Consider the following 27,396-nt stretch of genomic DNA (forward strand, 5'->3'; position numbering starts at 1 on the left):
TTATTATTGGTTGTGTAATGGTTAATGAGACCATAGGGAGACAAAAGACAGTGGTTATATTTTTCTATCCAAAACATTTGGCTCTGAAGTAACCTTTCTCAATTAAATTCCAGCTTATTTAAATGATAGCTAATGGCATCATCAGCATGTTAGATGAGATGTTTTTATTTTGTATTTCAAGGAACATGTAAATGTGCTTTAAAAAAATAGATTCCAGCACATGAGATTTTCATAATGTGGCCCCAGTAATTGATACCCTCTCCTTGATAACCTATTTTACTTTTCGTTGTTTTTTTTTGTCTCTAGATCAGTAAAGATCCTATATTTGTGCCGGGTGTTTGGGGACCCTATTACTCAGTTATGGTACCTGGATTTTGGCTAAATGAAGGTGGACAGAGTGCTACAGGGAAACTGGTAAGAAAGATCCAATACTGTAGACCGGTAGCCTAATGGAAAGGGGTCAAATTCTTGATTTTGGGAATCATCCGAGGATGATTTATGTTGTATTTATATTGTGGAACTGAAATCTACGTTGCAGGGGAGAACTCAGAGCACAGGTCACAACTTTGGAATATCTGTACATACTCAGCTTTGAGGACAGCATGTTTTCTATCACTTATGTTTTTCATTACTTTTTCCTTCACTAGTAATTTTGGAAGAAATCAATACAGAGTATGACAGAAGCACAAAATAGAGGATTCAACTCAGATTGATGGGTACCCTGTGAAAAATTGAACCTTTCAATCACCTGTAACTTATTTGCACAGTATGGAAAAACATTCATTTTTAAAGATAGTGTTGCTCTTGTCCATCTCCATGCACTTAATTTGATAAAAGCTCCCAACAAAATGAGTACAACTCTATCTTTCCATATCATAGCTTTTCTCTTTGCCTATTCTATAGCATTGTAATTGTAATGCAAATCTTGTCTACCATTACACACCCATGAGAATTGGTCAGAAACATGGAAAGTCATATTTTCAAGCAATTGTAGGAAATGGTTTCCTAAACACCAGCGTTAATACATATTTTATGACAATTAGAATAAAAAGGGGCTATGATGGCCATGCTTTTAGTTGCCTAGGCCTTAAACTCTGGTACTTCTCCCAATGTGTCTCTATAGCCTTTTTTTCCTTTAAGATGATTTTTAAAACCTTATGTGGCTCAGCATCAAATTTTATTTGATAATGCCTTTATGAAGTACCTTGGGATGTTTTACCATGCTAGAAAGACATTTTAGCACACAGTAAGGCCCCACAAAGCAAGGGAGATAAATATCCAGACAAATGGTTTTATTACCATTGATTAGAGAAAAGAAGTGTTAGTCAAGATAATTCCCCAATTTTCAAATAATGTCATAGGATTTTTAACATCCACCTGAATTGATGGACAGAACTTAATGTCTCATTCAAAAGACAGCACTTTGGACAATCAGCATCCAGTATTGAACTGAAGTGTAATCTTATACTATATGCTTAAATCCTGGATTGGGTTTGAGCTCACAACCTTCTGATTTAGAGACGAAACTACTACCATAGAGTCAAATTCACATTTTATGTTGGTTGATGAAACAATATTGGCAGGATATTGGAAGAACTCCCTGCTCTTTTTTTCATCTGAATCAGCAAATAAGGCCACAATTACTATGTGAGAATGTCAACCTAAATTACATGCTCAAAACATGCATAAATGCTTGAACCACAATTTTTTGACAGACCCATAAGCAAGAGTGCTGCCAGCTGAGCACTAGCTTTGCTAAATTGGACTATATAACTTATCATTTCTGAAACAATATGAATCATTATTGATACTGCTGAAACAAAAAGAACTTGAAGATTGGCGATTGTAATAATGTAACTTCTTCAGAATTCACACCCAATATATTTGTTTCACTCTACACACCCCTAATTATTACTCACTGAAAGTAACCGTCATTTTCAGTTCCAACCCTGGTTCAGTTATTTTTTTCAATTGTGAAAAGGTCCTAAGTTTTAACCATTTAACCTTCAGAAAGATTTGGATTTGTGCTTTGTGTATTTAAATATGAACCTGTTCTTTATAAGCAAGTTTTAGACATTGGAGAGAATTTTACCCCTGTCGGGGAGTTGTGTTGGGGCAGGCACCGGCGGGCGTGTACCCGATCGATGACCCCGATCGGGCTCACGCCGCCATTTTACGTGGGCAGGCCAATTAAGCTGAGTGCTCCCTGTGCGGGTGGGGGGGGAGTTCCCTGAGACAGGAGTGCGTTCTTTTGCGCATGTGTGTGAAAGAACGCAGAAATCTCCCGGAGGTACAAAGGTGCCTCAGGGAGATAAGTTTTAAATTTAAAAAATTTTAATAAAGAAAAGAAAATTTAAGAAATGTCCCCTCAACATTGTTGAAGAACTGTTGTGGTTCCCACTGTCATTAGTTTCCAGAGACAGTTGTGTTTTATTTTTTAATTTTGATTACAATTATTTTGTAGGATAGACTTTTTAAAAATGAGACCTATTTTGTCACATGAGCTGGGACATGTCAATGAACTTTAATGAAAACAACGTATTTAATTTATAAACTCTTCATGAAACCTCATCCCGCCCGTGGATGAGGTTCCAAGAAAAATGCGAAGGCCGCCTGGGCTTTACGCCTGCCTGCCAACCTTAAGGTTGGATGGGCAGCTTTCTCAATAGCCTTTATAAGTTAATTAATGGCCTTAACAGGCCTTTGACAGTTCGGCAAGTGCGCAGCCGACTTGGCTGCACGCCCACCGAACTGAAAATCTAAATGACACACAGGATACACACCCGATGTCACCCCGCGTCATTTTATGCCTTGGTAAGTGGGGGCAAGGCCCACTCACCGAGCTGAAGATTCACCCCATTGTTACAAATAACACGGAAGAATTTTCCATCCACTGCCAGGCCTCTATTTCTGGTATTATCCAATAATTTTATACTGAAACAAAAATTTTTGGAAGATTGAAATTTTGAAAGTCTGTGCAAATATTTGAACTTTACAGCTCTCTATTATGCTGAAAACTAAGCCTTGGTACAACTTGTTTCTTTATTTTAGATAGACCATGTCATTAGAAGCCATGCTGCATTCACCGAGCTGGAGTCTAAAGCCAAAGCTAGGTCTGTCTGTTTCTTATAGCTTTGAGCTTAATCGGTATTCAACCTTACCTCTTTGTTAAAGATTGTCGGTATAATTTGATTTAGATAATTGGAAGCTTTTCTGCTTCCATATGGTATTTTCTTTATTTAACATTTTTTCTGTGCACTTGCAGAAAATATATTAACTTGAGCAAGCCCTACTTAATAATTAAAATCTTACATCACTACATCAAGTTATTATTCTGAAATCGATACAAGATATGTCCCCATGTTCTGAATTGTATAAAAACCTACCCACAACTGTAGTTATCACACATTATAAAGTCCAATGCTGGTCCATTCAAAGAAATAAATAAATCACTAGTGCATCTCACAAGGCCTAGAAATTACTGTTGTCAATATTAGTGAACAAATACTTAATCTGTTCATAAGACTTCCTTCTGTGTGCCCAGAAAAATATCATCTGAACATATTAAGCATTTGGTCACTAATATTGCCAACAGTAATTCCTAGGCTTACATTTGTATACATTAATTGAGAAACATAATAAAGTTTTATGAACATGTGATATGTCAGGAAATTATGGGTTATTATCTACTTTTTTCTTAGCATTAATTTTAATATTTTCCAATATGTACTCCCATTGAGTGAAGCTTCTTGTCAGGAGCAGACTTTCCTGCAATGGAATCTTGTGCCAAGATTTTTGCCCCCAGATCGAGTTCACAGAGCCAGGATATTTCCCGGCTCAGTGAACCTGACCTTGAAAAATGTCTGTCTGCAGGTCGAATTTTCGGTTGTAGGGGTGGGGGATTGGGGCTGAAACAGGTGTCAGATTGGGCAACCCCAGAATGAATGTTCAGGCTGCCTGAAGTGGAGGCGGGTTGTGCGCAAGGCCTGCCTCTGTGCCCCAGCACTGTGTTTAAATAAATAAATAATAATAATAAACAAAAAACATTCCTCTAGCCCTTGCCCCTCACTCCCCACACACTCTTTATGACCCACCCATGCCAACCTATGCCCCCCATTCAGCCCCCATGGCCCCGATACCCTTATGCCAACTTAGTGCCCCCTATACAGCCCATTTCTCCCATACTCCCAATGCCAACTTAGTGCCAACCCATGCCTCCCATTTGCCACCCTTTGCCCTTACGCCCTCTATACCAACTCATCAAGTATCCTTGAGCAGTTTATTGACAGCTTTGGCATTTCCTGGTTAGCTTTGACAGGTTTAACACTTCCTGGATGGAAACATAAGAACATGGGAACATAAGTGTTCCCAAGGCTTTATACAATTGAAGCAAGACTTCACAACTCCTGTACTCAAATCCTCTTGCAACATAGGCTAACATACCATTAGCTTTCTTAATTGCTTGCTGCACTTGCATTTTAGCTTTCAGTGACTTATTAACCAGGACATCCCTGTCCCTTTGTACATCTACACTTTCTAATCTCTTACCGTTTAAGAAATACTCTGCATATCCGTCAAACATGATTTTCCATTCATAAATCCATGTTGACTATGCCCAATGAGATTATGACTATTCAATTGCCCATTTATCACATCCTCTAAAATAGATCCTAGCATTTTCCCCACTACCGATGTAAGGCTAACAGGTTTGTAGTTCCCTGTTTTTTTTCTCTCCCTTCCTTCTTAAGTAGTGGGGTGACATTTACTACTTTCCAACCTGCAAGAACCGTTCTAGAATCTATAGAAATTTTGGAAGATGATCACCAATGCATCCACATCTCCATAGCTACCTCTTTCAACATTCAGGAATGTAGAATATTAGGTCTTGGAGACTTTATCAACCTTCAGTCCCATTAATTCCTTCAATACAACCTTCCTACTAATACTAATTTCCTTCAATTCCTCATTCTCTAATTCTGGGAGATTTCTTGTATCTTTCTCAATGAAGATAGACACAAAGTAATCATTTAGCCTCTCTGCCATTTCCCTATTCCCCATTATGAATCCTCCTGAAACTGCCTGTAATGGACCCACATTTGCCTTAGCCAAATGTTTCCTTTTTGCAGTCCATTTTTATGTATTTTGCTAGTTTACATTCATATTCTATTCTCCTTTTCTTTATCAATTTCTTAGCATTGACAGGTTTGACAGCTGGATAGCCCCTTAACTTTTCCTTGACAGCTGGACAGTTCCTTGACAGCTCTTTAACAGTTCCTTGACAGCTGGATAGCTTTTTGGGCAGAATTTTGTCCTTGGTGGGCGGGCGGGCCCCACCAGCGGCGGGCGGGCAGCCGACCCCCGCCGCCGAAACGGGGCCCGCCGCCATTTTGAGTGGGCTGGCCAATTAAGGCCCGCTCAGCGGGCTGCCCAATAGCGCATCCTGTGTGGGGGGGGGGGGGAGGGATTCCCCAACTGTCAAAGTTAAGTGCTGTCTCAGAGAGATTACTGACAATCTAAAAAACTTTAAAAATAGAAAATTAAAAAAATTATTAAAATGTCCCCATCATGTGACAATGTCACTTGAGATGGAACATGTTAATAAGAAGCACAGAAACTTTATTAAGTTTTTAAAAATGGACATGAAAGTTTCATAAATAACCAGGAGCCCGCTGGGGTTCCTGGCCTGCCCGCCAGCCTTAAGGTTGGATGGGCAGTGTCTTTAACAATCTTAATTATTCTGTCAATGGCCTCAGTTGGCCATTGACAGGTTGGCGGGCGGATGGCTGATTTTGCTGTCCTCCCGCCTTCCTAAAGATTTAAATAGACCGGGATGATGTCGGCGGTTCCTCCCGATGTCATCCCGCGTCATTTTTGCGTCGGCAAGCGGGCCCCGCCCCCAACTCGCCGACAGGAAAATTCTGGCCTTTAACAGTTCCTTGACAGCTGGACAGTTCCTTGACAGCTGGACAGCTCTTTAACAGTAACCTAATAGTTCCTTGACAGCTAGATAGCTCTTTAACAGTTCCTTGACAGCTGGACAGTTCCTTGACAGCTGGACAGTTCCTTGATAGCTAGGCAGCTCTTTAACAGTAACTTAATAGTTCCTTTACAGCTGGAAAGCTCTTTAACAGCTTGACAGAGCCAATGATTTTGTGCATAAGAAGTGCATAATCATGTTCACTTTCAACAATCCCAAAGCGTGCCTTACCTCTCCCAAAGGATGCCATACCTCTCCTAATAGTGTCCCAGGATCCTATCGAAAGGGGTACCTTACCTCCCTAAAGGGATAGCATGGTTATCCAAACAGTTCTACAAAGTTCAGACATCTTCTTACCTTTTCTATTCTACACACTCTGGATTCCACACTCCTGTTCTTCCAAAATCCTACTTCAGTGGAGCCAGCTGGTAATTTAAATGGCCAGCTGCCTCCGTGAATCATGCAAGTGCAAACCCCAGGCCATCTATAGTCCTGCCCCTGCGAAAATGGAAAAACCAGGTTCGGGGACGGGACTTAGAATTATCAGCCATTTCTGGGAAAATCCAGGCATTAGTGTCCCAAATTAATAATGAATGGGGTGAGATGAAGCTAAGCAAAATTAACACACAAACATGTTCTGACCTACACCTGCAACTCCTCCAAACCCTCTGTCACTTTAAAAGTTCCTAAACATTTACTTTCATCATGTAAGGTCAGTTCTTCTATACCTCCATTCCCCCTCAGGATGGCCTGTAGATCCCCTGCATCTTGAACCTGAGTAGGACTAGAATAAAAAAAATTCCATACATCTCAGAAAAGGCCCAGGACTCATAAATGTCTCCATACCTACACCTTTTTATTTAGAGGAACTGAGAAGGCTCTCCCAGTCTCCACCCACACTACCCCCTTCTGCCTTGCTGATTGTTTTTACCTGAGACAACTTCTTCTTTGACTCTTCTCAGTTCCTCTAAATAAAAAGGTGTTGCTATGGAGACATTTATGAGTACTGGGCCTTTTCTGAGATGCATGGAATTTTTTTTATTCTAGTCCTACTCAGGTTCTTTCCCTCAATTCTTTTCCTAGTACATTGATGACTATATCGGTGCCCTTTCCTGCTCTTGGCCCGAACTGGAAATTTCCACCAATTGTGCCTCAAATTTCCACCACCCACTCGCCTTTATAGGGTCCATCTCCAACTCTTTCCCTCCTTCCCTTGATTTCCCTATCTCCATTTCTGAGGGTAGGCCATCCACCAACATGTACTATAAGTTACTCACTCCCACTGTCATCCTGACTACTTCCTGCTTCTTGTAAAGTGGGGTGGGGAACCCCCAGCCCAGGGGCTGGATCCAGCCCATTGCACTTTTACATCCGACCCGCGGTGAGATTTAAAAAAAATGCATATCGTGTGCATATGACATATATGTCTCCACCACTTTAGGTCTCGCACTTCCCAGCACATCTCCCGAGAGCTATCGAAATCCGCCCGCCCCCCCCTACCGCGTGTTGTACTCTGGGCCAGCTGCAGCCATGTTCTGATGCCTGAGCCTCGGCCACAGTCACTAGTGGTCCTGGCTGTGGGGAGAGAGCGAGGCCTAAGATCCAGAAACAGGAGCTCAGGGCTGGGATGGGAAGCTGCTGGCTGCTGATCAAGTGGTGAAGTGTGAGTCACCTGGGGCAGGGGAGAAAAGGAGTAGGACACCCGGCTCCATTGGCAGCTCACACCCCCACCCAGCTCCATTGGTGTCCCAGGACAGGGGTTCAGCCCTGCAGACTGAGGAAGAGGCCCAGGCTCCAGGGCCAGGTGCAGCCTTGGACTGTGAGTTTGCCTGAGCCTAGGATAGTTGAGTCACTGCCTTCGGTAGGTTTGGGAGTGAGACAGAGTGGGAAAGGAGGAGGAGAGAGAGACAGAGTGGGAAAGGAGAGAGAGACAGACAGACAGATAGAGTGGGAACCGGAGACAGAGAGAAAGAGAGATACAGTGGGAATCAGCGAGAGAGAGAGACAGAGTGGGAATCGGTGAGAGACAAACAGACAGAATGAGTGGAAAAGGAGAGAGAGAGACAGAGTGGGGAAGGATTTGAGAGAGATACAGACAAAGTGTGAAAGGAGAAAGAGAGAGAGAAAAGCCAATTGCGAGTTTCAACGTCATCAGTCCCAGCAGACAAAACAAGGCTCATTAAGGAAAAGCAAATTCAGCCATTGCATTAAAGCAGTGGCTGTGTTGAATGTTTCTGAATTCTCTCTTTAAAAAAAAATTATGTTGGTTTTTATGTGTGTGTGTGGCTTGTAACCGATTTTGTCTATGTATGTGTGACTCTTGATTGGAAAAAGGTTCCCCACCCCTGTTGTCAGGGGTCTATTCTATTTTCTAAGTTTCTCCATCTTTGTCACATCTGGTCTGATGATGCCATCTTTTACACTAGTGCTTCCAATATATCTGCTTTTTTTCCCGCAATTGAGGATTCCCCTCCCCCATAGTCGACAGGGCCCTCAACCATATCTATCCCATTTTCCACACTTTGGCTCTCACCCCTTCCCTTCCCTCTTGTAACTACAATAAGGTTTCCCTTGTACTTGCTTTCCATCTCACCAGGCTCCACATTCAAGGGATCAACCTCTACCATTTCTGCCACCACCAAACGGATCTTTCCCTCCCCTTCCCATTTAGCACTCCAAAAGGATCACTCCCTCCCTAGTCCACTCCTCAATCACCATCAAACCACCCCCCATCCCTTTTCTTTCCCAGACAGGTGCAGGAGATGCAACAACTGCATTTTCACCTCTTCCCTTCTCATTACCTAAGGCACCAAACATTCTTTCCAGATGAACAGTGATTGTACTTATTCAATTTAGTGCAGTATATTGCATTCATAGCTCACAATCTGTTCTTCTTCACATTGGGAAGACCTAAGGCAGATTGGGTGATTACTTTATAGAACACCTTAGTTCATCTGCAAGCATGACTCCAAACTTCCAGTTGCCTGTCATTTTAATTCTCCGTCCCATTCGCACTCTGACATCTCTGACCTTGGCCTCCTACTGATGAAGCATAACCAAAGCTTGAAGAACAACACCTCATCTTTTGAATAGGCACTTAATGGCTATCCAGACTCTACATTGAGCTTAAGAATTGCAGATCACAACCACTGCTCCCATTTTTTAGGGAGTAGGTGCTGGTAGTGGTTCTGCTGCTGCCATTTTCAACTCCTCTAGATTATTTTTTGTTTGTTTTTTTACTTGTCCTATTATTACACTCTTGAAAGCCTTGTACTATCATCCCTTTTGTTATTTAATCACTCCCATCTTCCATCTCATCACACATTTACCTTTTCTTCTTTTCTCCTCCCTCTTTTTCTCTGCCTATGTACTTGCTTAAAACATTACATATTACATCTGTAACATTTTTCTTTCTGACAAAATGTCACCGGCCTGACATGTTAACTTATGTTTCTCTCTGCAAAGATGATGCTGGCTTGCTGAGTATTTCCAGCATTTTTTGATTGTATTATATAAAACTGTTAGTTTGTTCATATGGAATTCCTTTGCCTACCATTTTAACATAGCAGCACCCTATTTCAAATACTTAGCTTATTATCATATTTATATGTTAATATCACACAGTGCAATTTCATACCAGAAGTAATGAGAGGGGCACTTTTATTAAAATATTGGTGTATTTAAAGTTCAAAAATGAAGCAGCATGGCTGGCAATGAATTTCATAAACCATGAAAGTGATTTCTATGAATAGTTTATGAAGTCTGTTTCTACTCTTCAGTGCACTTCCATGCTCCAGCTACCTGTGAAAGGTGCATCTCCCAAATTGCTGTTTACTAACATGTAAATTTAACTTCATTATGGATAAGCTGTCGGAATGACAGTTGTTTATTGTCCAAAATACCAGTAGCACTATTAAACTTATCTCGTTGACTAGGATCATAAGTGAGATAAAATAGAAAAAAAATGACTTTCCAAATGTATCCTTCTAAAAATTGGCTAATTCTTATTTGTTATTTTCATTTTCATTCTCAATGCACCCCTATTTCTTAATTCGGGCAGAGAAAATAGCCAGAGAAAAAAAAAATCATGGCTTTCTGAATGAGAATCCATAACAGCGGAAATCATATAAGACTGTTCTAATCTACATTGCGTATTTGAATTAAAAGAAATGTGTCATTGATAGCAAGGTTAAAGCCTTTGACCTGGAATTTCCTCAATACTTGCACTGAACCAACAGTGTAAGAATAACACAACACTGATTCTGATACAAAAAAAAATCGAGGAAATTGGTACCTTATGCTGACAATACACCTGAGTTCCCTCGATTTTCTGCACCAATGCAGCAAAACCTCCACCCAAACATCCTGCCGCTGATTAACAAATGTATTTTTCTGGCCTCAGAATGAGTTATGTTAAAAATTGAAAAGTTTCCACAGTTGCATTTGCTGTGCTTGATGTATACAAATGATGGTTTAATGTTTGTGCATAAAGGGATACTTCCATGAAGAATATGACAAGAAGTTCTACACTTGCCTGAGGGCAAAGTTGTTTATGCCGATTTTAAAAACTCCTGACTTATTCTAATGCAATTAACAGGAAATATTGGCATAGATACCTATCATTAAGAGCGGCATAGAAACTGGTCTAACTTTTGGTGTGATCCTTGTGGGAATTCTGGGCCTTTTGAATGAAATCAAACAAGATGCTTGAAGGTCATACCTACGCCAGTTTGTGGCAAAATCAACTGTGATTTGAATAGAGACACAAATCGAAAAATGGATTGATATTATTCCTAATCTAGAGCTGTGGGTCTCTGGGGTAACATCAGTTGAGTGAATTGAGCCTTCTGAATATCAGACTCCTTTTGCAGCTTTGAAAATGCAGGCCATTTTCTACCGGGCGAACAGATTTCAGGGGGTTTTCTCACATAAATTTTGATAACCACGATTTTAAAATGTGTAGATCTGCATCATTCCCCACATTTGTAAAACTATTTCCATATGAAATTTTAAATTGTTGTTTGAGATAAACATTCCCAAAGTACCAGCCTGCACACTAGTTAACTTTCAGTTTGCTCATCAGATCCACATTGTTTCCTCTTCGGCCCTCAATTTATACTGCATACCACAAAATCAAAGGATTTATTTAATATTTTTGAGTGAAGCAGTTCATATACACATGATAAATTATAGGTATAATTTATAAATGGATTGATTTATAGTCTGTTTCCAATTTTTCCCTGGGTGAAAAAAATGCATGCCCAATCAAACCTATCCAAGCTGTGATTATTGGTCATTGTTTTGAAAATGAGACATTTAAGGGCCAAGTTAACTTCTGTCAACGTTGAAAGAGGAATTAATCCACTGACAGGAATTATCATCTGGAGGATGTATTCCTAATTGCCGCAGGCAACCTTTGTCTTGAGCAGATGTCACCTTAAAGACTGTGGCTTGGAATACATTTGAACAGTGAAATAAAATGAATATAAGGGTAGAATTTTCACAAAGTAAAATTTTATCCCTGTGTATATTGGTATATGCTTCCATCCCTTGAATGTGCCCCAATGGCTTTGAGGAGAAAAGTAGGGCCTGTAAGTTTTTTTCGATGTAAAACACTAGCTCAGTCTTCAAAAATTTCCCTATTTTATTCCCAAAATGACAGCACCTAAATGGCCATTTTTATTCTTGGCTTATAACTGCGGAATGTTTTAGTTACAAAACGGTTGATTTCAGAATGTTTTCTTTCAGTGGGAAAAATGTCTACATGTACTTAAACAGTCACCTGGAGTCTATTAAAAAGAGTTATGCTGTGGGCATGCTTACTGTTGATTTACATGTTTGGCCTGATTTCCATGGTAACAGATCTCCCTTAGCAGATCCTACCCTAAAGGGCATGGTAGGTACATTTCAGTTTTACAGAGAAACCTTTTATAGCTTTTGTTTGGAACAATGACAAAATGAAAAAAATGCATATTATTCATTTTTAACTGCCAATTTGATTGATTTGTTGTTGAAATTATTTCTTTTTGTCAGTGTGTGCTGACATATTTTACTTTAAGAGCCCCTTTTTCCCATTTATTTGGCTTAAGGTTGCTGTCTGTTTCACTATTGAAAACATTTGTTTTCTGCTAGCCCAAAAAGTCTGACCTCATTTTTTTTAATGTAGTTTGCATTTTGATGCAGCAAATTGAGGCAGGAATTGCTTCTTTCGTTATGGCATTGTCTTCCTTGATGTTGTTAGAAATGTAAGTTGAGTGTAAGCGGATGTGATTAGATTTTTTCTATTGATTTTTTTTTGTCTTATTTCTCAAATTTTCTTGATGAACCCTCTCTTTTGTGCTTGTTTTGTTGGGAAAGGTGAGGCTACCCATTCTTGCCCCCCATGTTATATCACAGTCTCCCAAGAGAAGGCACATTTACAGCTGCACAAGGTAATGTCATTGAATGTTCCACTGGGAAGTGAAATGATTGGAAAACAGCTGATTGGAAGTTCACCAGATTAATTTAAATTTAGTTTTCTCATGTTTTCATAGATATAATTTTGCAGGTAACGCAGAAAGCTCAGGCAGCATCGTGAGAGAAAGTAGTTCTATGAAGAGATAGAGAAGAAAAAAGCAGTAGTCAGATGCAGAACAAAATGGGGGAGAGGCTACATAAAAGCAAACAAAAATAAAAGGGCAGCAGGAGATACTGCACTTGACAGAGAGGGATGTAGAAATGAAACAGAAGCAACAGTGTTAGAAGAACTGCATATCAGACCAGGGAAAGGATTGCGTGTCCAAAAAAAAACTTGTAGTTGCTCAATTGTGAAAGCATACTAGTGCACTCATAGAAAGTACTTTGTGGGTTCAATTTGAGCTCAGCTAAATGGCAATATTTCAGAATGAATGCCCAAACATCAGTCAGCTCATCGTTTCACTATACTGAGATGTCCATTTGAGGTGATGGTATTCAAATGCACCCACTACCCTTGTCTTTCTCAATGGTGGAGATTGTGAGTTTGGGAAGTGTTGCCAAAGAAGCCTTGTTGAAGTACATCTGTAGATCATATATATTAGAGCCAGGGAATGCCATTGGTGGATGGAGTGGATGTTTAAGCCAATGAATTGGATGCTGATGACTGCTTTGTCTTGGATGGCAGTGCGATTCTTAGGTATTGTTGCAACTGCAACCATCCAGGCCAGTGGAGAGTATTCCATGACTTTAGCCTGTTAGGTGGTGGAAAGGCTTTAGGCAGTCAGACCACTCATCACAGAATACTCAATCTCTCGTTACCACACAATTTATGTGATTGTTCCAGTTCAGTTTTTGGTCAATGGTCACACCCAGGTTGCTGATGATGGGTAAATCCGATGATCAGAGTTTCTCTCTAAGAATCAAACAGTTCAAACAATCCATCCTTGAAGAAACTTGAAATGTATATGTTTAGAAGCATTTCTGTGGCCATAGATGTGACTCCAGGATGGTATGTTGCCTCCCTGGTGCCAGGGACAAGGATATTACTAAGTGGCTGCAGGACATTTTTCTGGGGGAAGGGTGAACAGCCAGAGGTCATGGTCCCCGTTGGTACCAATGACTTAGGTAGGAAAAGGGATGTGGTCCTGCAGACAAAATTTAGGGAGCTAGGTTGAAAATTAGAAAGCAGGACCTCAAAAGTTGTAATCTCCAGATTACTCCCAGAGCCACATGCACTTGAGTGCAGAAATAGGAGGATAAGGCAGATGAATGCGTGGCTGGAAAGATGGTGCAGGAGAGAGGGCTCTAGATTCCTCGGACACTGGAACTGGCTCTGGGAAAGATGAAACCTGTACAATCCGGATGGGCTGCACCTGAACAGAACTGGGACTGAGTTCCTTGCAGGGTGTTTTGCTAGTGCTATTATGGGGGAGCTTTAAACTAACTGGGACAGGGTGTGTGAACCAGGAGAGAATATTACAGATTAATTCCAAGGTGCACAAAACACTGGGAGAGACAGATAGCACTAGAATAAAGAATAGTAAGTTAATAGGCAGAGTCGGAGTAAGATAGAAAGAAATTAAGTCTAAATCAGCGTTATTCTGCATGTATATGAATGCTTGGAATGTACTAAATAAAATTAATGAGTTACAGGTGCAGATTGCCATGCAGAATTATGATATTATAGTGATAACAGAGACCTTGCTCGAGGACGGGCTGGACTGGGTATTAAATATTTCTGGGTACAAGACATTCAGGAAAGATAAGGCAGGAAGCAAAGGAGGAGAGGTGGCTATAGTGTTGGAGAAAGAGGATGTTCCAGAGGGTTCAAGGACAGAATCAATTTGGCTGGAGCTAAGGAACAAGGAGGGTGCAATTGTGTTGCTCAGTATAGTCTATAGGGCACCAACTAGTGGGTCGGATATAGAGGAACAAATCTGCAGGGAAATTACAGAGAGGTGCAAACATTATAGAGTAGTTATAATAGGGGACTTTAATTACCCAAATATAGACTGGGGTCTTGGTAAAGGGCAAGAGAGGGGCAAGAACTCCTTGAGTGTATTCAGGAGAATGTTCTCCAGCAATATACGTCCAGTATAACAAGAAAGGAGGAACTGCAATACCTGGATCTTGGAAATGAGGTGGGCCAAGTAGATCAAGTGTCAGATGGGGAACATTTAGGAGATAGTGATTATTGTATCATAAGGTTTAGGATGACTGTAGAAAAGGACAATGGGCAAGCCAGAGTAAGAATAATTAATGGGGGAGAGCGAACTTCAATGGGGCAAGAATGGAGCTGGGCTGGATAGACTGGAACCAACCAAGGTTGGCAGGAAAAACTGTAACTGAACAATGGGCTATCTTCAAAGAAGAAATAGTTTGGGCACTGTCAAGATATATTCCCTCAAAAGGGAAAGGTAGGGCAAACAAACCCAGAGCTCCCTGGATGAAAAAGGAGTTAGAAATTAAGATAAAGAAGAAATATACTTATGACAGGTGTCAGGCAGAAAATACAACTGAGAACCAAGCTGAACACAGAAGGCTCAGATGAGAGGTGAAGAAGAAAATTAGAGAAGCGAAGAGGGATTATGAGAAAAGACTGGCAGCCAACATAAAGGGGAATCCCAAAGTCTTCTATAGGCACATAAATAGTAAAAGGGTGGTAAAAGCAGGAGTAGAGCCGATTAGGGACCAAAAAGGGGATTTACACATGGAGGCGGATGACAAGTGTGAGGTGTTAAATGAAAACTTTGCATCTGCCTTTACCAAGGAAGCAGATGCTACCCATGCCATGATGACAGATGAGGAAACTCTGTCACTAGAAGGGTTCAAAATTGATAGGAGGTGCTATCAGATAAACCGTTGGTACTTAAAGTTGTCAGGGCACCAAGACTGGATGGGGTGCATCCAAGTATATTGAAAGAAGTGAGAGTGGAAATTGAAGGGGCACTGGGCATAATCTTTCAGTTTTCTCTAGACTCGGAGAGGCGCCAGAGGACAGGAGAATTGTAGAAATGTTTGTTGTTCAAAAAAGGTTGTAAGGATAAGCCCAGCAATTATAGACCATTCAGTTTAACTTCAGTGATGAGGAAGCTTCAAGAAAAGTTATTCAGGATAGAATTAATAGTCACATGAAAAAATGTGGGTTGATTAGGAAGAGCAGGCATGGGTCTCTTAAGCAAAAATTATGTTTAGCTAACTTGCAGGAGTTTTTTGAAGAGGTGACAGACAGGGTTGATGAGGGTAATGCTGTTGATGTGATGTACATAGACTTCTGAAAGGCATTCAATACAGTCTACACAACAGACTTGTGAGAAAAGTTATAGCCCATGGAATAAAAGGGACAATAGCAATGTGGATACAAAATTGGTTGAGTAACAGGAAATAGCAAGTAATGGTTAATGGATATTTTTCAGGCTGGAGGAAGGTTTATAGTGGAGTTCCCCAAGGGTCATAATTGGGACCCTTGCTTTTCCTGATGTATATTAATGATCTATATCTTGATGTGCAAGGGACAATTTCATGGTTTGCGGAGGACACAGAACTTAGAAGCATTGTAAACTGTGAGGAGAATAGTGTAGCACTTCAAAAGGACATAGACAACTTGATGGAGTGGGCAGGTATGTGGCAGATAAAATTCGATGCAGAGAAGTAAAGTGTGAGGTGATTCACTTTGGTAGGAAGATCATGGAGAGATAATATAAAATAAGGTGTACAACCTAAAGGGTGTGCAGGAGCAGAGGGACCTGAGTGTTTATGTGCATAAATCATTAAAGGTGGCAGGTCAGGAGGAGAGACCAGTTAATAAAGCATACAGTATTTTAGGCCTTATCAATATTGGCACAGAGTACAAGAGCAAGGAGGTTATGCTGAACTTGTGTAAGACATTGGTTAGACCTCATCTGGAGTATTGTGTACCGTTCTGAGCACCGTACTTTAGGAATGATGTGAACACATTGGAGAGAGTGCAGAAGAGGTTTACAAACATGGTTCCAAGGATGAGAAACTTCAGTTATGAAGATTGTTTGGAGAAGTTGGCACTGTTCTCCGTGGAGAGTAAACAGCAAAGGGATTTGATAGAGGTATTCAAAATCATAAGGGGGATAGACAAAGTAGATAGGGAGAAACTTTTCCTGCTTGTAAAAGGATCAAGAACGAGAGGGCACAGATTTAAAGTGATTTGCAAAGGAAGCAAATGCGTTGTGAGAAAAAACTTCTTCACACAGCGATCGATTCGCATCTGGAATGCACTGCCTGGAAGTGTGGTGGAAGCAGGTTCAATTGAGGCATTCAAGAGGGCATTAGATGATTATTTAAATAGAAACAATGTGCAGGGTTATGGGGAGAAGGCAGGAGGATGGCGCTGAGTCATAATGCTCGTTCGGAGAGCTGGTGCAGACATGATAGGCCGAATAATTTCCTAATGCACCATAACAATTCTGTGATTCTGTGAAAAGGAAAAATAACACTTGGGAAGAAATTATTTTAAAAAGCCAAAGCCTGGACAGCCAACTATTCTGATTGTCCTGTCTGAATTTCTATCAAGAGAAGGGGATTGAGATTTACTTGATTATTTGGCTGAGATTTGTGCTATGTACAACATTTCTAGTCCCTTTAGTTTTTTTCCAATAAACTTTGAATTTCTAAGTTGACTGATGGAATTGCAGAATGTTTAAATTAGCACATTACTAATACATACATGCATTTTCCCATGCAATGTTACATGTAAGAATTCAATCTACTCTGTTAGAAATTAGCTGAAACATTAATATGGTAACTTTGAGCATTTGCCCTTGTTTTTAAGCCACTGTTGGGGAAGCTGGAGTTGTTCTCACACTGATTCTAACCCCTTAACTTACCTAAACCAGCGCCATCAAAACATAAATTTAAGATAAAAGGATGGACATCAGATAACTAAATCAATTTAAATCACTAATGCCAACTTATATTTATATAATAGAATACTTCATATAAAAGAATGTTTCAAAGCACTTTACTGGGAAGAAAATACACAGGCAAGTGAAGAACTTAGAGGGGAATGAACAATGATTTCTGCTCTCTCTAGGCATTGAAATTTTGTATTCAAGGTCAGCTACAGTCCCATCTCATGTAACTATATTGATCTTACATCAATTTTAATTCAGTGGCTGAATTACAATGGACACCTAACCTTAGCTGGGCAGTAGCTAGGCAGGTGTAACTGACCTCACACCTTGTCTGGAGGTAAAATCAGGAAGAGGTCCCACAACAGATTCGTTATCCAGTCCCTTATTTATAAAACTCAGAATCCCATATGTGTTTTATTTTAAACAGTTTTATCAACTTGTCTTCCCACTTTTAACGATTTGTGTATCCATTTAAAATTTAAGTGCATTCTTTTCAAAGGAAGAATAACATGTTTGACAAGATCTAATTAAAAACCAAAAGCCCTGGCAGACACTGCTTTAACTGACTTGTCTGAATGTCCATCAGCAAAGAAGATTGAGATTTATTCAATTATTTGGTAGGGATTTGTGCTCAGCCTTACAGGCTAGTGATATAATTGCACAGTCCCTGAAGACCCTTTGGAGATTTTCATTACCTTTTCTGTAAATGACATGGAACAAGAACTATTTGTATTGAAAATAGTTCCTTAGAAACTATCCTTTTCACCTAAACCTTTTCACTGATAATCCTTCAGAGTTAATTTTATGTTTATTTCTTCTAAGAATTCTAAGAATGGCCCTACAAAAGCAATTTTTAATTATTAACTCCTTAGTTAATAATGCAAAAAAATCATTTGAAGTCAAAACAATTGTACTTCAGGTTATTATTTTAAGTCCTAACAAAGTACCTTTTTTCACCAATAGGTAACTGGATTGGCATTGTCCAACGATCTTGATGACCTTGCTAAACTTTACTTAGCCACAATTCAAGCTTTGGCAGTAAGTAATCATAACTAATCAATCATCATTAAAGCAATATAAAGGATTCTAGAGTTCAACTCTTTTGTTCATGGTTGGACCAAGGCTGAGATGGATCATCCACTGGACACTTCTGGCTGAAGATATTCTCAAATGCTTCAACCTTGTCTTTTGCACTCATGTGCTGGGCTGCCCCATCATTGCGGATGGTGATAGTTGTGGAGCCTTCTCCTCCAGTTAGTTGTTTCATTGTCCATCACTATTCATGACTGGATGTGCCAAGACTGCAGAGCTTTGATCTGATCCATTGGTAGCAGGATCAATTAGCTATGTCTATTACATGCTGATCTCCTACCCAACTATATGTTCAGCAGCAGAGGAGACTCCCTGGAATGTCCAGCCCAATAGTTGCAATCTAAATTTCCAAAGTATTCTGTGAAAATGTGTCTGTGGGATCTGATTACAAAGCCCCTGATCAATTTTGATCACAGGATCAGAGGATAATTTCAGATGAGGAAGGATTTTGGCCCATCTTATTTCTTCCAAACAGAGAAAACTTAATTTACCTCCCCTCCCCATTCCCTGGCCATTCTAACATCCATTTGTTTCTTAAAAATTCTAGGATTTTGCCCCCTCTTACTCTCTGGAAGTTTATTCAATATTTTGCTTACTGATTCTGTGGGTTGTGTTTCCTGACACCAGTTCTAAAATTAGCTTTGAACTTGTATATATTAGTTCTACTCCCATTAATTTATCTCCTTTCCAATACTTCTTTTTTAAAATCAATTTTTAGCCCATGAAATATTTTAATTCCCTCTTCCTTTACTCTGACTTTGGCAGCATCTTCTTCCTTGGTAAAGACAAATGCAAAGTACTCATTTAGTATCTCAGCCATGCCCTCTGCCTCCATGCAAGGATCTCCTTTTTGGTTCCCTAATCAGCCTCCTCCCCATCTTTTACTATTTATTCGCCCATAGAAAACTGTTGTATTCCTCTTTATGAGAGTTGCCAGTCTCTTCTTATACTCTCTTTTTGCCTCTCTGATTTCATTTTTCCCTGCCCCTCTGAGCTTTCTACAGTCAGCCGGGTTCTCATTTATATTATCAGCCTGAGATCTGTGCACCTGTTGTGAGGTGTTGGGCTTAGTTTGGTAGGTCTTATTAGGGTATTTGTAGTCTTAGATAGTTCAACAGTAATTATTTATTAACTACTAGAAACTATATACATAGGTACAGTAAAGGTCTAAGCTAGGAGCTGTCTCCATGCTTGCTTCTACGCACTGTTCAACACCACACTGACTTCTAAGTGTGGGCCATGTGTTCTCTTACATCACTGTGTGGACGATGCTGTACTCAGCCTCCATTAATCCTTTATGTGCCAGACCCTTATATTACACCTCCCCCAAGTCTTTATCCAACATATTTGCAAGTTATCCCAGTTTAACCCATGTATTTACATTATGACTACTACCCCATCTCCCCAATTCAAGTCTCTGAGCTCATAAGTTCAGGCCTTCTTCCATGTCTTGTTCTCACTACTGTCAGAGGAGTGGTATGCTCTGTTGCTGCAGGTAAGCATTGGTGAATCAGAAATTGTTCTGGCATATGGGTGTCTTACCTCAATTTCTCCACTCTACAGTGGAAGGGACCCTTCGAGGATGAGGAGGAGTCTCTCCTGTTTCTCCTGACTGTATCCTCTGGGGTGCCAACAAGGTATGACCGGGGTTGGTCATCATCTTTCCAGGTGATAGTGCCCTCTCCAGGTTTTTATCCAGACCTTGTCATTTTGTAGTTGTGGCAAGTGCCTGGTGTGGTACCTTTTGTTGTAGGTTGAAGCCTGCTTCTACCTGTAAGACTATTCTCTGTCTTGGATGCCCTGATAATCTTTGGCTACCACCCCTGGTATTAGTTTCTGTGGCAGGATTGGGAGTTGTGTGCAGTTTTCTGCCCATCAGGAGTTTGGATGGGGCTAGGCTGCATTGCAACGGGGTGGACCTGTAGGTTAACAGTGCTGTTTGGATGTCTTCATTTTTTTTTTATGAGGGCTTTAATAGTGCGGACCCCTCTTTCGGCCTCCTGGTTTGACTTCAGGTATCTTGGGGAGCTGGTACAATGGCACATGATGGCAAATTGGGCAAAGTGCTAGTTTGAAAATTGTGGGGCGTTATTGGACACAATCTCACCTGGGAGGCCATGGCTTGCGAACATCTCTTTTAGTTCTTTAGCTACTGCATCTGTCATTGTCGTGTACAGTTGTTTCACCTCAACCCATCTGGAAAAGTAATCCACCACCATAAGGAGCGCTTTGCTGTTGAAGACAAATAAACCAACACCCAGCCTCCCCCTTGGCCTGTATGGAACTGTGTGGGGATAAGAGGCTCCCTTTGGTCCTGTTTGTGTAGTGCATACACCTGACAGTTCACTGTCATACCCTCAATTGTCCTGGAAATGCCTGGCCACCAAACGGTGGACTGGGTCTGTGTCCTGTACTTGATGATGCCCAGTTGGTCCTGGTATATTTTTTGAAGGGTCTCCGGCTGAAGGAAAACTGTGATGACCACCCACTCATTGTACACCAGGATATTGTCAATAACAGTAAAGCGTTTTGGTTCTTCGAATCAAGCTTTCATGGTACCACAACTTGCTCTCTATTGTGACCACCCTTGTTTGCAGTAGCGGCCGATGCAGACACACTCCTCATCTCTCATTTGTTCCTGGCAAATCTGTTGGAGTTTACGTGCAGTCGCCAGCAAGTGTCTCCTTGTCAATCGGGAGTATGCTTCAAGCTCCTCTATCAGATTGACATCCTGTTTTGTCGGAAGGTCCACTGTGGTCCTGGAAAGTGTGTCTGCCGTTGTTTTGCTGTTGCCCTGCACATACACTATCACGTAGATGAGGTGTAGTTGGACTCTCTGGATTCTGGGAGGCATCCTTGCCAGCTCCTTCTCCTCTAGCAATGAGACCAGTGACTTATGGTCTGTTTCAGTTGTGACCTTTAGGCCAATGATGTAGTCTTAAATGTCTTGCATGCCCATGTGACTACAAAGGCTTCCTTTTGGATGACAGCTTTGCTCGTCTCTGTATCCAACAGTCCTATTGAAGCATAGTACACTGGTCAGTACACTGTAGGACTGCTCTGAGGTCCATGGACGAAGCATCCATTGGTCTGCTGGTGTGCAGGGGTGGGTCGTAGTGGGCCAGAATGTCAGATGAGAGCAGCATTGTTTTGATACGAGTGAATGCTTGTTCTTGATGTGTGTCCTAGCACCATGCTTGGTCTTACTCAAGTAGAAGTCTCAAAAGTTCTCTGACCTGTGGCAAATTTGGTAAGAATTTGGCCAGCTAGTTCATCATTCCCAGGAATGTTTGGACTTCCAGAATAGTTATTGTTTCCTGTGGGTCCGCAGTGATGCCTTTATTGCTGACGATGTGTTCCAGGAATTGATATCTTAGAGAATTTGCACTTCTCATTCAGCATCAGTCCTACTTCCTGCAGGCATTCTAGGACTGCTGTGAGCCTTTTGTCATGTTCCTCCATTGTTGTGTCATGAACCAAAATATCGCCCATATGGCAAATGACATCCCGTAGGCCTTGCAAAATGGCCGACATTGTACGTTGAAATATTTACAGTACTGAGGTAATTCCAAACGGCAGGTGGTTAAAGCAGAATCAAAGTGGGTAATAAATGTGGTCATCAACCTGGACTCTTCATCAAGGGGAAGTTGCCAAAAGCCACCATTGGTGTCAAATTTTGCTCTTAGAATGTTCAGTCAGGCTTTTGTCCTCAGTGGACATTGGATGTACTTCTCTGGCAACAGCTTTATTAAGCTGTGTCAAGTTTACTCAAATGTGGATGGACCTGTTTGGTTTTGGGACTGGGATCTTCCTGGAACATCATGCAGTTGGTTGTGTGACTTGAGATGGCCCACATGTTTATCATCTTGTCCAGCTACTGCTGCACTTTCTTCATGAGTGGGTGTGGAATCTTTCAAGGCGTGAACAGGCACATGGGTTTAGCATCCTCCCTGAGTGTGATCTTGTATGCATTCTTCCACCGCCCCAATCCCATAGAGACCTTGGGGAACTCCTTTTTATACTTGGAGCCAGGCCCTTGTTGGTTGACCTTGTCAATTTTTTGTAAAAGATTAATGATGACGCAGACTTTTCAGCTAAGCAGCGAACAGCCCCGGTTGTGAACCACGAACAGGGTTTCTTGGATTCATTTGTCTACGTTATGAGTTTCACCGGGAGTTTGCTGCCTTCTGCCCTGTACAGGTGTGTTGTGGATGGCATCAATCACTGGGTCACCAGCCATGGTTCTCCGTCTGATAGTAACGTAACACTAACTCCTATGTCCAACTTAAAGTTTGTGAGGTGGCCATTAACCAAGATGTCCGCATTCCAGAAAGAAAATTCAGGATCTTTGACTTCACTCAAGAAACATAGTTGTGTATCCTCTTGGTGTGCTGTCTCAACTTTGTGAATCCTCTTGGCATCTTCTGTGCATTTTGATGTTTTGGCTTTGTACAGCTTTCCGAAGTTTCCTATTCAGTTACGTTGAAAGCATTGGGCTGAAATTGGGTTAATCATGCCTGCTTTGATTAACTCCCTGATCACTCTGCTCCGCTGGGCTAGCATGGTCACTGTACTGGTTGGTTAGAATATTGCTTTCCTTGGCCTGGAGTGTCTCTGTTTCTGTCTGTTTCACTAACTGGACAGTGGGGTTTACTTTGTACCACAGTTTGCTTTCTCCCCTGAATGTGGATCTCTGCTGCAAACAGATTTCAGATTGCCTGACAATTTGAATGGCTTTCTCAATGATTAGATCTTCCTTCGCTTGAAGCCTGTCTGAGAATGCACCATCCGCCACTCATACAACTATTCTACTCCTGATTAGCTCAGATTTTTGTAATCACAGCCTTCAGCCATTCTATACAGGTCACTTCACTAATAAAGGAGTTGACAGGTTCTACTGGCTGCTGGAGATGAAGATTAAATGTAGCCCTTTCAATAATTTTGTTACTTCTGTGGTTAAAATAAGCTTAAAATGCTTTTAAAAATTCATCAGATTTTGCAGATGATTCATTGATTCCTTGTCTAGCTGTTATATCATCGGCCACTGGGCCTACCAGATAAAGCAGTGTATTAACTTGTTCAGCTTCAGTCTTTTTCTCCATACCTGAAGCAATCATGTATCAAAGGAATCTCTTTCTCCAAAGACCAATATTGTGATTGATCTGGGCCTTGGAGAAGTCCAAATTGATCTGAAGAGTGGATTTCTGATCCATGGTTAAAATTATTAAATTGCAGGTTCAGCTTTAAGAAGTTTCTGAAAATCCAAGATAACAATGCCATACGCTTCTTCACAAAGGGATTTCCTGCGCTTGCCAGTTTTGGTCGGCTCCCACAGTGATGGCATTCGTGATATTAGCATTTACATTTTTTCAACAATGGCTGTGTGGATTGACTGGTTAGAGTCTTCCCTGCTTTGCTGTAATGTTCTCTAGTCTTGGGAGCATCGAATCCCAGCTTTCGCTGTGTTTTTAAAGTTGCCTAAACATCATGATTAATTATCAATTAATTTTTAAATTTTTTCTTTGTTTGGAGTGAGCTTGGCCACCACGCTCAGGTGCTGACTCAGGAATTAGTTTTCTCAGATTGTGATTTAAACAGCAATTTCTGACCACTGTAGTATTTAACTTTTTTCAGGACTTGTGCCATCCAGGAATTTTAAATTTTTAGCTCACCCCTGCTAGGCCTGCTGATTCTGCATACTCAGGGTAGTGAAGCTGGACTTCCACAAGATACACTGGAGTCTTCTGCTGCAGTGAGGAATTTAATTTCTGCCTTCAGTTTCCACGCCTTTCTTTGGGGCTTTTCTGTAGCGATTTCCTTCTGTGCCTTCGCATCTTGAGTTTTTCTTCAGGTCAGGATGCTTCTTTGATTTTTCCTTCAGTTTTCTAGAATTTTAACTTTCTTCTGCAGTCTCTCCAAGGTTTTGAGTTGTTCCATTCGCAACTGCCATGTTGTAAGGTGTTGGGAGTAGTTCAGTAGGTCTTATTAAGGTATTCGTAGTCTTAAGTAGTTCAACAGCAAGTATTTATTAACTGCTAGAAACTATATACGTAGTTCCAATAAAGGTCTAAGCCAGGAGTTGTCTCCATGCTTGCTTCTACACATGGCTTTGTCCAACGTTACACTGACCCTTAGGTGCAGATCATGTTTTCTCTTACATCACTGTGTGGGTGGTACTGTGCTCAGTTCCCCATTAACCTTTTATGTGCCAGACCCTTACATACGATACCAGTCTTTTTCTGCTTCTTCTCACTTTCTATCTCTTTCATCATCATGGAGCTCTGGCTTTGGTCGCCTTATCTTTCCAACTTGTGGGAATGTTTCTTGACTGTACCTGAACCATCTCCTCTTTAAAGGCAGTCCACTGTTCCATTAAAGTTTTGCCTTTCAATCTTCTAATCCTACTTGCATATTGACACTCTTGATAGTTAAATTTCATTCAATAGCTGCATTTTCTATATATTTTCCAAGAAGGTCCTTGTGGCATAGTACTCTGAAATCCTGAAACGTGACAACCTTTCTATCAATCATTACTAGGCTGAAAATGCAGCATCTCAGGTCTCTGACCACTTCATTGAAACAGCTCAGAAACAGCTGCTACCAAACTATCCATGGGGGAGGAAGGGCATTAAATTCTGCCCATCATGTCCATGCCGGCTTGCTGCAAAAGAAACTCACTTAGTTCCATTCTGCCACCTTTTCCCCGTAGCCCTGTAGATTTTTTCTCTTCAGATAATTATCCAATTTTCTTTTGAAGGCCTCAATTGAATATGCCTCCATCACACTCAAAGGCACTGCACTCCAGATCCTAACCACTTGCTGCGTAAAAATGTTTTTCTTCATATTGCCACATTTGCCAATCACTCCAAGTTAAGGCAGAGCTTAGGAATAAGGAAAATGTCTTACAGGGTACCCACTCTCGCAACATTTAGACCAATGTGATTAAAGTACATCCGAAACACAGCGAAATACAGACCGATGCACTCACATGGGGTTCATTTTGGACATAAGTTGAATGCCTCACGCCACATGTTGGAATTCGTAATTGTAATTAGCATTTCTTTCTTAAATTATTTTATTGCAGTTTTAAAATATTATGAGCAATTATTCTGAAAATTTATAATGATGAATGCAAGCAATAAGTTTCATAACTGTTTAATAACTGCTTCTGCACTTAAATACATAGTTCTATTTGCCTTTATTCAGCTGGGAACCCGTCACATATTGGAAACAATGCTGACAGCAGGCCATCAAATTGACACAATCTTTATGTGTGGTGGATTGAGCAAAAATCTGCTATTTTCACAAATACATGCAGACATTTCAGGTAGGTAAGTGGGCGGGGTGGGGGGGTGGGGGTTGGTAGGAAGGAGGTAAAATAGAGGTGATGCATCAAATTGGGTGGTTAAATTCTTCTCTAAATTCTCAGCTAACGAGTATAAAAATTAGCTATTTAATTGGCCAACAAATAGAGAAAGAGAAATAACTATCATGATGAAATGAAGATATAGAAAGGTGCTGCACTGAATAACTAAGATGCGTGCAGAGCAGCAAATTTCTCATCCCATTCCTGGGGAAACAACCTGGCTTGACAATGATAAACATTGAAGGAATGGTCAAAATGTCATGGGAACACCCACTGTCAAAAAGGTTGTTCACTTATGCATTTCTTTCCTGCAGAATCTGCTCCCTTGCTAAATCATGTTAACAATATTTGGAGAATCTTCCTTAAAAAATGAAGCAGGTAATCTTTTTAAATGAGAAATAGAAAATGCAACAATCTAACAGGAAATGCAAACTTCTCAGCAGGGAAGGCAGTATCTGTGGAGAAAGAAAGACCCCATATCTTCCCATAATTTTCACGCATGGAGTATGGCCAGCTTCTCCAGGACTTGTGGCTTTTGGCTCCTCAGAGAAGTCATGAACCGTTGTCTGGATTCGGGAATCTTTTGGCAGGTAAGTTTAAAACTAGGCCTTACCCATGCTTCTAACTATGCAGCTCGCCTCAGCACGTTTGCCTCTGTGGCCACCTCCACAGTGCCTCCATAGGTGGTGAACTTAACTCCATCCTGCTCCCACTTCCCCAAAAAGAAAATATGGACGTTTCCTGGTTCCTCTTCGAAAATCTGGCCCAATATTTAAGGTTTTGATCTTTCATCAGAACTGGGAAATGTTAGAAAGGTAATATCTTTTATGTAAGTGAAATGAGGGAGGGTGGAATAAGAACAAAAGAGAAGGTCTGTGATAGGGAGGAAGACGAGAAATATTAAATGACATAAGAATTGGTAGGACAGAGTCAAAGGGAATGGTAATGGGACAAGTAAATAAGCAAAAGATGGCTCCAAATGATGTATGAATGACAGAATATTGAGAAGCTGCCATCTGAAAGCAAGGTGAGAAAAACAAGACATGCAAAGAAAATGAGAGGACAGAGATTAGAATCTGAAATTGTTGAACTCAATGGCCAGAATTTTCTGCTCATTGGGCGGGCACATGCGGGAGTCGGCAGTGCGCCCACCAACAATTTAATTAAATTTCTTGCTATCCGTCCAACCTTACAGTTGGCGGGCAGACAAGAAGGTCAGGCGGCCTTTGGATCTTTTAGGAAACCTCATCCACAGGTTTTTCCAACAGTTATTAAAAATTAAATTAAAATTTTAACATTTCATTAATAACATGTCCCTGCTCATGTGACAGAGTCACATGAGGGGACATGTTTTTTAACATTTTACAATTCTTTATTTTTAATTTTCAAAACTCTTCATCTCCCTGAGGCACCTCTGTGCTTTTCCTGCACGCACCTGGACACATGAGCGAAGTCCCCCGCTCGCCCTCCTCCCCCTTTCCCCACAGCCAGTGCTGAGCGCTGCAACACGCTGGGCGGGCCTTAATTGGCCTGCCAAATGGAAATTGCAGTCGCATCCTGATTCGGGCAGCGGTCAGCTTCCCAACCGCCCCTGCTGAGCCCACCCGACTAGGGAAAAA

At 41.0% G+C, this 27,396-nt stretch overlaps 1 protein-coding gene across 9 annotated transcripts in view; it reads left to right on the top strand.

The window, feature by feature from the left end:
- Positions 1-27,396, top strand: part of fggy (FGGY carbohydrate kinase domain containing) — a 368,733-nt gene that overhangs the window by 250,366 nt on the left and 90,971 nt on the right. For 6 of the 9 annotated variants that reach the window (XM_041208766.1, XM_041208763.1, XM_041208764.1 and 3 more), the window contains 5 exons: positions 307-414; positions 3,052-3,113; positions 11,726-11,873; positions 18,283-18,357; positions 25,618-25,738. In XM_041208766.1, coding sequence (XP_041064700.1) covers positions 307-414; positions 3,052-3,113; positions 11,726-11,873; positions 18,283-18,357; positions 25,618-25,738 — 514 coding nt within the window. The remainder of the gene's footprint in view (positions 1-306; positions 415-3,051; positions 3,114-11,725; positions 11,874-18,282; positions 18,358-25,617; positions 25,739-27,396) is intronic. The other 3 variants (XM_041208769.1, XM_041208768.1, XM_041208767.1) reach the window with 2 other exon arrangements.

This window comes from Carcharodon carcharias, chromosome 16 (assembly GCF_017639515.1).
Source record: "Carcharodon carcharias isolate sCarCar2 chromosome 16, sCarCar2.pri, whole genome shotgun sequence".
Classification (NCBI taxonomy): Eukaryota; Metazoa; Chordata; class Chondrichthyes; order Lamniformes; family Lamnidae; genus Carcharodon; species Carcharodon carcharias.